Source organism: Babjeviella inositovora (genome assembly GCF_001661335.1).
Source record: "Babjeviella inositovora NRRL Y-12698 unplaced genomic scaffold BABINscaffold_1, whole genome shotgun sequence".
NCBI classification, from domain to species: Eukaryota; Fungi; Ascomycota; class Pichiomycetes; order Serinales; genus Babjeviella; species Babjeviella inositovora.
The window spans coordinates 885,122-896,133 of record NW_017566838.1 but is presented as its reverse complement, the minus strand read 5'-3'; the positions used below and the strand labels follow the sequence as shown (position 1 = coordinate 896,133).

At 48.7% G+C, this 11,012-nt stretch overlaps 5 protein-coding genes across 5 annotated transcripts; 4 read left to right on the top strand and 1 right to left on the bottom strand.

Annotated features, from left to right (window-relative positions):
* Positions 1-34: 34 nt before the first annotated feature.
* BABINDRAFT_5497 (tetrahydrofolate synthase) lies at positions 35-1,516 on the top strand (the record flags this gene model as incomplete). Its single annotated transcript, XM_019132225.1, has 1 exon — positions 35-1,516. One exon carries the CDS (start codon positions 35-37, stop codon positions 1,514-1,516), a length of 1,482 nt encoding a protein of 493 aa, XP_018987875.1.
* Positions 1,517-2,167: 651 nt separating this feature from the next.
* RCE1 (CAAX prenyl protease) lies at positions 2,168-3,022 on the top strand (the record flags this gene model as incomplete). Its single annotated transcript, XM_019131463.1, has 1 exon — positions 2,168-3,022. One exon carries the CDS (start codon positions 2,168-2,170, stop codon positions 3,020-3,022), a length of 855 nt encoding a protein of 284 aa, XP_018987874.1.
* Positions 3,023-4,016: 994 nt separating this feature from the next.
* On the top strand, positions 4,017-7,079 carry ZDS1 (Zds1p; the record flags this gene model as incomplete). The annotated part of the gene is made up of 1 exon (XM_019130247.1): positions 4,017-7,079. One exon carries the CDS (start codon positions 4,017-4,019, stop codon positions 7,077-7,079), a length of 3,063 nt encoding a protein of 1,020 aa, XP_018987873.1.
* Positions 7,080-8,131: 1,052 nt separating this feature from the next.
* Positions 8,132-9,525, top strand: SCS7 (fatty acid alpha-hydroxylase). Its single transcript, XM_019127467.1, has one exon. The coding sequence runs from the start codon at positions 8,213-8,215 to the stop codon at positions 9,332-9,334; it is 1,122 nt and encodes a 373-aa protein (XP_018987872.1). The 5' UTR covers positions 8,132-8,212; the 3' UTR covers positions 9,335-9,525.
* Positions 9,526-9,826: 301 nt separating this feature from the next.
* BABINDRAFT_164318 (uncharacterized protein) lies at positions 9,827-10,856 on the bottom strand (the record flags this gene model as incomplete). The annotated part of the gene is made up of 2 exons (XM_019130246.1): positions 9,827-10,227; positions 10,274-10,856. 2 exons carry the CDS (start codon positions 10,854-10,856, stop codon positions 9,827-9,829), a joined length of 984 nt encoding a protein of 327 aa, XP_018987871.1.
* Positions 10,857-11,012: the final 156 nt, after the last annotated feature.

The following is an 11,012-nucleotide window of genomic DNA, read 5'->3' as shown; positions in this document are numbered from 1 at the left end:
CGCACCTACCAAGTACGTAGCCGCCCTTCCCTCCATGGCCATTACTAACCGCTTCCAGGACGCAGTCAAGGCGTTGAACTCCTTGCAGACAAACTTTGCGTCGATCGAGGCCGGCAAAAAAGCCGGCACGCTCAAGCGTAACACGCTGGCGATGCCGGAGATGTTGGAGTGGACGCGCCGTCTCGGCTACGCCGCCAGCGACTTTAACCGGATGAACATCATCCACATCACCGGGACCAAGGGTAAGGGCTCCACGTGCGCGTTCGTGCAGTCAATTCTCTCGCAGTACCACACGCGCGGCGTAAACAAAATCGGGTTGTTCACCTCGCCGCACTTGAAATCAGTCAGGGAGAGGGTCCGCATTAATGGTAACCCCATCGCGGAGGACTTGTTCACCAAGTACTTCTTCGAGGTCTGGGACAAACTCTCGGGTTCCACGTCTGATACAGAAAGGTTCCCCGACATGGCGGGCGATTCCAAGCCAGTTTATTTCAAATACATGACGTTGTTGTCGTTCTACGTATTTTTGAAGGAGGGGGTCGATACTGCGATCTACGAGGTGGGTGTGGGCGGTGAGTACGATTCCACGAATATCATAGAAAAGCCGACGGTGTGTGGGGTTTCAGCGCTCGGGATTGATCACGTGTTTATGTTGGGTGAAACGTTACCGGAAATCGCGTGGAACAAGGGCGGCATCTTCAAGGAGGGCGCGCCAGCGTTTACGGTCGAGCAGCCTGAGGATGCGATGCAGGTGTTGCGCGCACGCGGCACGGAAAAAAACATCGCGGGAGAGTTGCAGGTCGTTGGACAGAACCCAGCGGTTACTGGCTTGAAGTTGGGTCTCGCGGGGGAGTTCCAGAAGCAAAACGCGTCGCTTGCGATTCAATTGGCGGCGACTCACTTGCAAAAGTTGGAGATTTTGAGCCAAACCGATGTGGAAGCCATCTCCAGGGGTGTTTTGCCAATTGAGTTTGCCGTGGGGTTGGAGACTGCCATGTGGGAGGGCAGATGTCAGACCATCGTTGAGGAGGGCGTCACATGGTACGTTGACGGTGCCCACACCAAGGAATCAATTGACGCCTCTTCCGAGTGGTTTGGGGCTGTTTCCGCCCTGGCGGCTAAGCCAAAGTCCCGTGTCTTGTTGTTCAACCAGCAGACGAGAGATGCCAACATGCTCATAGGCAGATTATACAACAACCTCGCGGATGTGAAGTTTGACCATGTGGTGTTTACTACGAACGTGACCTGGTCGTCAGGTGCATATTCTGCCGATTTGGTGTCCATGAACACGTCCAAGGATGCGGTCGACCGCTTGGAGGTGCAGAAGTCATTGGCAGAGACCTGGGCAGATTTGGAGAAGCAAAACAAACAGCAGGCCGCCAGGAAGCACATCTTTCACGACATTGAGACGTCCGTGAACTTTATCCGCTCTCTCGAGGGTCCCGTCGAGGTGTTTGTGTGCGGTAGTTTACACTTGGTCGGCGGATTCTTGGTGGTGTTGGACGGGAAACAGTAGATAGTGTAACACATGGACAGAGCTCTATCCTCATACAAGTTTTGTCGGAAGCAAAATGCAGTTTATAAATCTGCCGCAATGGCAAATACTATAATAAATGCCTTGCTTCTGACTAAACTGGTAATGAGAATGGGGCTCTGTCCGGTGTTAGTACTATCCGATGACCAAGAGTTGACCTTAATTTGAATACACATCCTGTAGATCCTATTGAATCAGCGACCCTTCTCAACCGAACCTCTATCGATTCTTTGTTATCTCCTATGTATCGCCCAGTCTGAATTCCCCGGGATGTAAATGATTTTATAATGCATGCAGTAAGCGCATTTAATCAGCTCTAGTACCCGTAGGTTCAGTACGGTTTACTAAGGCGTGCAGAAAAACTTAACCATCACATGTGCACCAAACATCTAAGTCTGTTGCTCGATTAAAAACCTCTTCAATGTAGTCACTAGTGGCCTAACACTTTAAATTCCATACTCTCCGCATTCGATGACCGTTTAACCAGCTTCTGTTAGACCCGTCGCATGTGCGGCGAAAAATCTGAAGTTTCACTTTTAGGGGCACATGACATCTGGGCACCCCTCTACGCAAATCCGACTAGAACAAGACATATATTCCCACTTAGCTCCTTCCCCATAGTACCAGACTAGAATGATCAGTACTGTAACGGCTATTGCTCTCTCCACCGGCATTTCTGTCTCATACGTGCTAGGAATCTATCTCCATAACAGAAATAGCCACTTCCCCCGGGATTCGCCGGTGACGATCCGAAATCGCATTAAAAGTGTCTCCATTGTCACACTCGCTAATATCATTCTTGTACCACTCGTTCTCTGCTGGTTGGATCCGTATTACACGCTTCCGCAGGCATTTTCCCGACTCGGCTTGATCCCGGGAGCATCCTTGCACTTTGGCTTTGAGTCTTTAGTATCCTCGGTGGGGGATGTCTTCAAATGTTGGTTATTGTTAGCAGTGTTGTACATTGGCCCTATTCTTGACTACACGCTCTTTGACCGGAAATATGCCATGGCAGATTTCCGCGACAACTTTACCACCCTCATTGGGGTCAGAAACCACATCGTTGCCCCGATCACAGAGGAACTTGTGTACACTTCGTGTATCCTCAACGTCTGTTTGCTCGCTAACATGACTCTTCAGAACATGATCGTCTACACGCCGCTTCTCTTTGGCGTGGCGCACCTCCACCACGGTTGGGAGATGCACCAAGCGGGGGGAACCTTGCGAAAAATTGCCGTCATCTGCACCTTTCAGATGGCCTACACGTCTGTCTTTGGGATGTTGACAAATTTCATCTTTTTGCGAACGGGCAGTGTGTGGTGCTGTGTGGTTGTGCACGGCTTCTGCAACTTGATGAGCTTTCCCAGTCACGATGTATCCCCGAAATATGGCTGGGGATATGCGTATTACGGGCTATTGGTGTTTGGAATTTACGGCTTCCGGCACGGCTTATATCCTCTCACAGCAAGTGAGGGAGCACTAATCTAATAGAGGAAATTGTATGATATCTCCCAGGGTACGTGAAACTTAATTAGGCTAAATAGGATTTTTTTGTTTAAATATATACCAAGGGGAAGAAGTCGGGGTCCTTTTACAAAATCCTAGTGGTACTGAGTGCCCGTTGTAACAATGTTGTAGACATTTTGTCCATATTCCTATAGGTGAGGCTACGTGCATATCTGAGACATCGGGATGAAGATGTACCGGTATCCCTATACTACAGAAATATTTCAATGCACTTGGAGACGTTTTCATAAAATCATTAATTACATACATTTACCTAGTGTACGGGTTTTCAGGGGTCCAAAGGAGGAAATTTTGACAAAACTCACCTTTAAGTTATTTAGGAGAAAAGCCCATAAGCCTTTGTTGTCGGTTCTGTCTCTCGCGTCTGCTGTACATGACGTGTGCCGACTTCTGTGCTCTACCGTAAATCATCGCACACATTCCGGTTGATAACGAACATGCGGCACGGCCCAGACATTCACGGTTGAGGGCCGGGAAGCTGAGGCTTGATTCCATATGCAAGCTACAAACTCGAAGGAAATATAATACCGTTATGCCACCACTGTCATGCTTTTATAAACAATTTAGTGGCTTCTATAAAATAGGTTTGTCACCATGCCCCTGCGCTAGTGACAGCGGGTGGATGGGAACCGCTCATTGTATAGGTACAAGACCACCAGGCTCATTAAACAAAAAAAGAACCGGACAAAAATAAAACTACAAAATAAATGTCTTATTGCCCATCACAAAAATAACAATAATAGCCAAGCAGACCCGAAATCTCACCAACCTGGTGACCGCCACGTATGACGGTTTCTGTGGGTTATTACCCAATGTGGCAGTCTGCATACATGGGCGTGTATTGCTCAGCAGGTCTCAAGCGTGAAATGAACATCGCGCAAGGCTATAACCACCTTATGCTGATCTGATTTGTTACCTGATACCCTCGGTAACACCTAACACTCCTTACAACACCATGGATTCTATTAGGGACCGCAGCCAGGCGGTCCACCAAGCGGCAATTGAGATTGAACAGGAGATGCAAATGGTGACGGCGTTAAAGAGACTATCCATCGGGGGAAGTTACCGCGACCCAGACCTACCTTTTGAGGACGCGTTTCCCGCAACGCCCAAAATGGAGTACCCGTACGAGTTTGAGGCCAGCGGTGAGGGCGACACGGTCATAGATACAGACAACTCTATGTGGGTGCCCGCGAGTGCCCATCCCCAGCTATCGCCGAGCAAGTACAAGGCCCATCTTGCTAACAATATCAAGGATATCGAGCGGCGTGTGAGCAACATCGAGCGCAAAAACAGCATGCAGTCGCAGTCGCGCTCCAGGCCGTCGTCCATGTCTTTTGAGACGTCCTTCGACGCTCTGGAGGACAAGCGCAACAGCACGCCCTCATTGAAGGACTTGACGGTGGAGCTAGAGAGTTTGTCCATAATCCGTGGAATGGGTGCCACCGACGCCGTCACCCTCGCTCGGACCTTGTCAAGCAGCTCCACAGGCTACACCAAAGTCGAGAAGCAGGCGATGAACGACATGAACCAGTACCCGGAGTATGAGCAGAACATCTCCCAGCCGGGGAACGCATACCGAGGCCAGCGACGCGATGTAGATGAGCACGGAAACGTCTCTCGCAGACCAAACAGACGGACCAAGATCACGGAAAAACCGGGTAAGTTAAACGACTTGAGGCAAACCATACAGAACGATCCGTACTCGTTGGTCCCACAGATGGAAACTCGCAAGATCTGGCCCAAGGAGTACCAGAGGCAAAGGCCGAATCAGCAAGGCCGTCAGAACCAGTATGGGCTGCAAGATGAATTGAATTTCCAGAACCGATCAAAGGCCGGCCGTTCCCAGCACTCGCATACATATAAGCAGAATTACCAACAGCATCCCCAGGCCCAGCAGGCATCTTCTTTTCCTCTGCAGGGCTACAGACAGTACACTCACGATCGTATGCCGCAGGAGGGCCGTACTCCCCAACTAAGACCACAGCAGCAGCGCGCTCCCAATGATCACAACTATAGGCGTTCACGTGCACAGGGAACTCCTGGCGATCAGTATGGCCGCTCTCAAGGTCCCGGCGATGATTATGTCCGCTCGCAGCCACCCCAGCTGCAGCGTCCGGTAACACCACAGCGTGCGACATCACCCCCAGCCGAAGAACGAACAAACTACTACCAGCGCAAGCATTTCCAGCAGCAGTACGGGCAAACCACGGCTGAGCGCCAAGTTTTCAAGCGAGACTTAAACAATGACTTGGATCTCTTAAAGAACGAGTTGAACGAGTACAAAAACAACATCCGCGACGAAAAGGTAGACGAGGAGGACTTGCTAGCGGATATCAGAACGGTCGAAACGCTCCACGACTCTGGGATTGATGACTCTCTGGAGGACGAGGCGTTCGGACACAATGCCGACTACAGCAGTGATGACGAAGTGGCCAACCTTGCGTATTCTAGCACGGATAGGTTGCCTCTCATGGGCATTGCCAACGGTGCCACCGATAAAATCATGGGTGTCACCAAAGGATACAGCGATCTGGACACCCATCGGGCGCTGAGCGGTGGCAAGATAGGATACAGCTCCAATACCACTGCGCCAGTCTTGGAGCCCATTTCACCACAGAAGACTACGTCAAAGTCTGATGTCCCGGTGACGATGAAAGGCTCAAAGTCCTACAACGATGTGACTGCATCAAAGTTAGCACCTATAGCGAAAAAGCAGTCGTTGGACTACCAACCTTCGGACGGTATGGTCACCACGCCCACTCAAGCAACATTTCTGGGAGCTAAAACTCCTACGCAATCAGCGTATGGTGAGGTTATGACCCCCACCCAATCAACGTTTGGTGAGGCTATGACCCCCACCCAATCAACATTTGCTGAGGCTAAAACCCCCACCCAATCATTATCGGAAACTATTCCGGCGCCTTCTGCTGACTTGAAAAAGCTCAAGAAGAAGAAGTCGTTTGGCTTGCTCACCAAGTCGGACGACAAAACTCCAAAGCTCAAGAGCAAAAAGTCGTGGACCTGGCTCAACAGCAAGGTTTCCGCGTCCAAGGAGCCGGTCCCACCTCTACCAAGCCTTCTGAAACGTGCCGCATCGGCATCTGTGGTCGCGGGCAACCATTCCAGACAACGCAATAACGCAATGTCGTCAGAAGAGTTAAACATAGTTAAGGGGGCGCGAAGTACGTCCTTGGATGCGTCACCTAAGCCAACCACCAGGGAGGCAGACGTCATCGCAGAGGAAAAGCCGGAGAATGCCATTGCCAAGTTCTTTAAAATAAAGAAGGAAAAGAAACCGGCGCAGCTGGCAACTCCACCTGCCAGCTCGGATGACTCCGTCACGAAGAGCCCGAAGAAAAAGACGGGGCTCAACATATTTTTGAGCAAGAAAAAGTCCAAGAGGTCGTTGGTCCCGGCCTCGCCACTGTTTGAGGAGTCCAAAGCCACAACCTCTGAGGAGAAGCTGGTGCGGAAGCTCTCTAAAAAGTCTGTCAAGTCGGTGAATGAGGAACCGGCGAAGGTCTCACCCAAGAGCCAGACCGAGCCGGAGACCGAAGAGGAAGCGGTGGCACCAGCCGTATCCACCCAGACGATCCAGGAACAGTTACAAAAGCAGATCAAGCGTTATTCGCGTCCCAACCAGCCGATTGAGTTCACCGACTCGGCGTTTGGCTTCCCGTTGCCGCCACCATCACAGTCAACGCTCATCATGTTGGACTACCGCTTCCCGGTCCACGTGGAGCGCGCAATTTACCGCTTATCTCATTTGAAGCTCGCCAATCCGAAGCGGTCCTTGCGCGAACAGGTGCTTCTCTCCAATTTCATGTACGCCTACTTGAACTTAGTCAACCACACGTTGTACTTGCTGCAGTCTGACGGCTCCGAGACTTTAGATGGTGACCAGCCGCTCTTTACCAATCTAGGCGAGGAAGCGGACCAGGACACCATCTTGGAGGTCCCCACAGAGACACTTGAGCTTGACGAGGGTCTCGAGCAGGCCATTCCCGATTTATAGGGTTTGTATATATTGGATACTGTTAATGATAAGATTCGCACAAAACATGAAGGATTAGTTGGTTTACCAAAGGAGTAAAAGATTCTAAGCCAGCATTTGGCCGATTCTTAGCTAAGTTATCTGCCGCTACTTAAAGCAAGTAGCGATCACCAGTTGGTAAATCAACGAAAGAATTTGTATTTAGTAGCAGGAACGAAACAAGTGAATGTATAAACTTTTTGGGGCACCGGTGTTCTACCCTTTGTACTACGGTTCCTAGCTTGATACCCATGGTCTCTGTTTTTACAAATCAGTTGGCCTTGGCAATGCTCGTTTATTAACAATGACCAGCATTACTTGCCAGGAGCATACCTAAATGGACCATTATATTTGTTCTTGTGTCAAATTCCCTGATATCTAAAACGCCACCATGGGTTAACCTATAAAACCAGTTCTCGGACCAGTGTTTGTTTAGAGAAAAGATAACAGCGCACATCTGTGTATACCACGTGTACATGCGGACATTGGCAGTGATAAACTGGCGAGACTTGCATATTAAGACACCAGTTCCTAGGAAATCCTATGCTGAGATCTGTACCAAGCGATGCGGGGAGTGCAATCTCAAAGCTTAGCCCGGCCAGCCATGCTATGGATCCTAGAAACAGCCGCTTTCGGTTTAATCGAGCATATATAAGCACTACAGAAACAAAGCATGAAGGAAACGTTAGGAAAGTTCGGATTGACTCTGGCTACGTACAATGAACGGGATTGAGGGGGTCCTGTGGGCCCAACAATCCATCCGGTGTTCATAACCTGGATACCTAGTCCACCCGTTTTTCACTTTTTTTTACCATATAATATGCTAGGAGTTTAATGACATGGAAATGGGTGGAATCTAAACAAAGTTAATACAAATTATGGCTCATGTAAATATCATCCGCTTCAGGTGGTACGATAACTTAACACGCACGAATTGCTTTTTCGTTTTTTTTCACGCCACTGCGCCTGGTTCCTCTTTGGGGGAGTTTCATTTTCGTAGCTTCAGGCACCCCTCATACGTCAGCAGAACATAAGACGAAATTTTCATGCGAAATGTTTATTTATAAACAAGCCACGATCTCACCTACTCTTCCTGGTCTTACCTGAAACTAATCATGGCCACCAAAACCTACCCGTTATTTTCCTCCTCTGAACTAGCCAGTCATAACACCGCGACTGATTGCTGGGTCTCGCTCAACAACAGAAAGATCTACAATGTCGCCGACTTCCTCGAAGACCATCCTGGCGGCGCCGACCTCATTTTGGAGTACGCCGGTAAGGACATTACCGCCATCATGGCTGACGAGATTTCCCACGAACACTCTGAAAGTGCCTACGAAATTTTGGACGACGCCTACATGGTGGGCTACCTTGCTACTGACGAAGAAGAAAAAAACTTGCTTCACAACAAGAATAACGTGCCAGTTGAGGTCACGTTGGACTTGACCCAGTTCCAAGAAGAATTGCCAGCGGAAGAATTGTTGAATGTCAAGACCGACTACGATTCTGACTTGAAAAAGCACAAGTTTCTTGACTTGAACAAGCCGTTGTTCTTCCAAATGTTGTTCTGCGACTTCTCCAAGGACTTTTATCTTGACCAAGTCCATAGACCTCGCCATTACGGTAAGGGTGACGCAGTATTTTTCGGCAATTACTTAGAACCCTTCTCCAAGACTGCATGGTGGGTCGTGCCAATGCTCTGGCTCCCAGTCGATGGATACTTCTTCTATCAAGGTTGGATCCACAACTCCCACCCCCTTCTTCATTTGTTCTGGTGGGGTGTCGGTTTGTTTGTCTGGACCTTGCTTGAATATGGCTTGCACCGTTTCCTTTTCCACTTGGACCACTATTTGCCAGACCACCCGCTTGCTCTCACCATCCATTTCACTATGCATGGTGTCCACCACTACTTACCAATGGATGGCTACAGATTAGTCATGCCACCAGCCATGTTGATTGCCCTTGCTACTCCGATCTATAAGCTTGTCTTTATGCTCTTGCCATACAGATTCGCCTGCTCCGGGTTTGCAGGTGGCTTTTTAGGCTACATCATGTATGATGTCATCCACTACTTGTTGCACCACTCTAAGTTGCCGGGCTACTTGCAGAGAGTCAAGAAGTACCACTTGGAGCATCACTACAAGAACTACGAATTGGGTTTCGGTGTTACTAGTAACTTCTGGGACAACGTCTTTGACACCAACATTACTTCTGTCTACCACAAGAAGACACAATAAGTTATTGATACCACTAAGCGGTGTGCTGATTGTCAATCACTGCCCTCTACGTGGTTGACAAGGTTCTCTAATTTCCAACACAGGCGAACCGGAGCCCTTTCCTATAACTGTCTCCATGAATATTATTGGTATCATCGCTTGTGCCTTTTTTTTTGCTATCCAGCGCCCTTCTAAAACACCTGTGGTTAGGGTCAAGTTCGACCTAATAACATGTGGCATTTATGTACACATGCACCTCTCGAACAGCCCACCTAATATTTACGTAATGAATATCTAATATGGAATCCGTGTAGAAAAATAGCGTAAGCCATGGGGTTGAGACAAGGCCACATGGTAACTCGATTTGCGTGCTATACGCTTTGGCATTTTTGCGACCCGAGATTGAGCACGGGGAAACAAGTCTTGACGAGTGAGAGAGTGGTGTATTATATACTATGCATAGTCCAGAGGTATCAATTGCGAGCTGAGTGTCTATCAAAGATTTAGTTCCGCTTAATTTATTTCTCCCCCTTCCTCCCTCCTGTCTATGGTTTTCTCCCCTTCTATCAAGATGTGCAAAAAACCATCGAGATAACTCCCTACAGAATAGAGCTCGGCGAGTATAGCATCTTCTGGGATGATAGCAGCGTGGATAGAGGGCACCGCGAACGTGTATCTAGGGGGGTCATGGCGGGGAAATAGCTCCGGTATGACTGAGGCTAGCGCGGAGAACATTGTCTGACTGGCCCCACTACTCTGAAAGGGTGAAACAGGCGCTTGGATAACTTCTATGTCTTCCTCGATATCTATAACGTCGTTTGCCTGCTGTATGTAGAGCTTGAGGGGAATGTTTCTTATATTGGACAAAGAAGGGGTGATTTTCTTCTCAATCGCCTTGTAACCATCGAGGTTATCTGAAATGTTAGTGATTAGTTTGACAGCTTCAAAACATTTACATACGCGCTGTGACGGCCTCCCAGAAGGCGGTAGAGTCTTCTTTGGACAAACTCATGATGGGCTTGGCGGAGCCGCACTGAACAAAGCACGATTCCTTGATCTGATTCAACCAAATATTTTCCACTGCTTTTGTCCAAATTTCTGTTCCGTGCTCAAGATTCTGGTACGGGATAATTGAGTCTGCGGGAAACTTGTCCACCCGGAGACTGAGGTGCCATGTACCGGTGCGCTGTGGCAGGCAGATATCGTAGATGAGGCCGATAGGCAAGTGCCATTTCAAAGGTATCAGATCATGTTCTATCCACCACTGGTCAAAGTTTGATAGGTGGGTTTCATCAAGGCAGTACTTGAAGTACTCGTAGAGCTTGGAAAACTGAAGCGGTAAATAAGAGTTTCGGTGAAGTGTACCGTAGTACGTCTCGTGTACCATGTGTGGAATATCCAACGTGATTTCCACTTTAACAAATGATTCCCAGATGTTTCTGGTGATTAGAGACTTTGTATCAGACATGGATTCATTGGTTGTTGATGGCAACGGAGAGAAGGAAGCCCTTTCGGCTTTATGTTGCAAATTCGTGCAGGACATTGATAAGACGGCCAGGTTCAAGCGGTAAAAGGGCTGAGACAAAGACTGATGGCTTTCATTGGCTACCTAATTTCCAGAAACATTAATTCATCTGGTTTATTCAGGGAGTTGCACTTTTATTTGATTCTTTGAGCAGGAAAAAATCTTTTTTTAGGT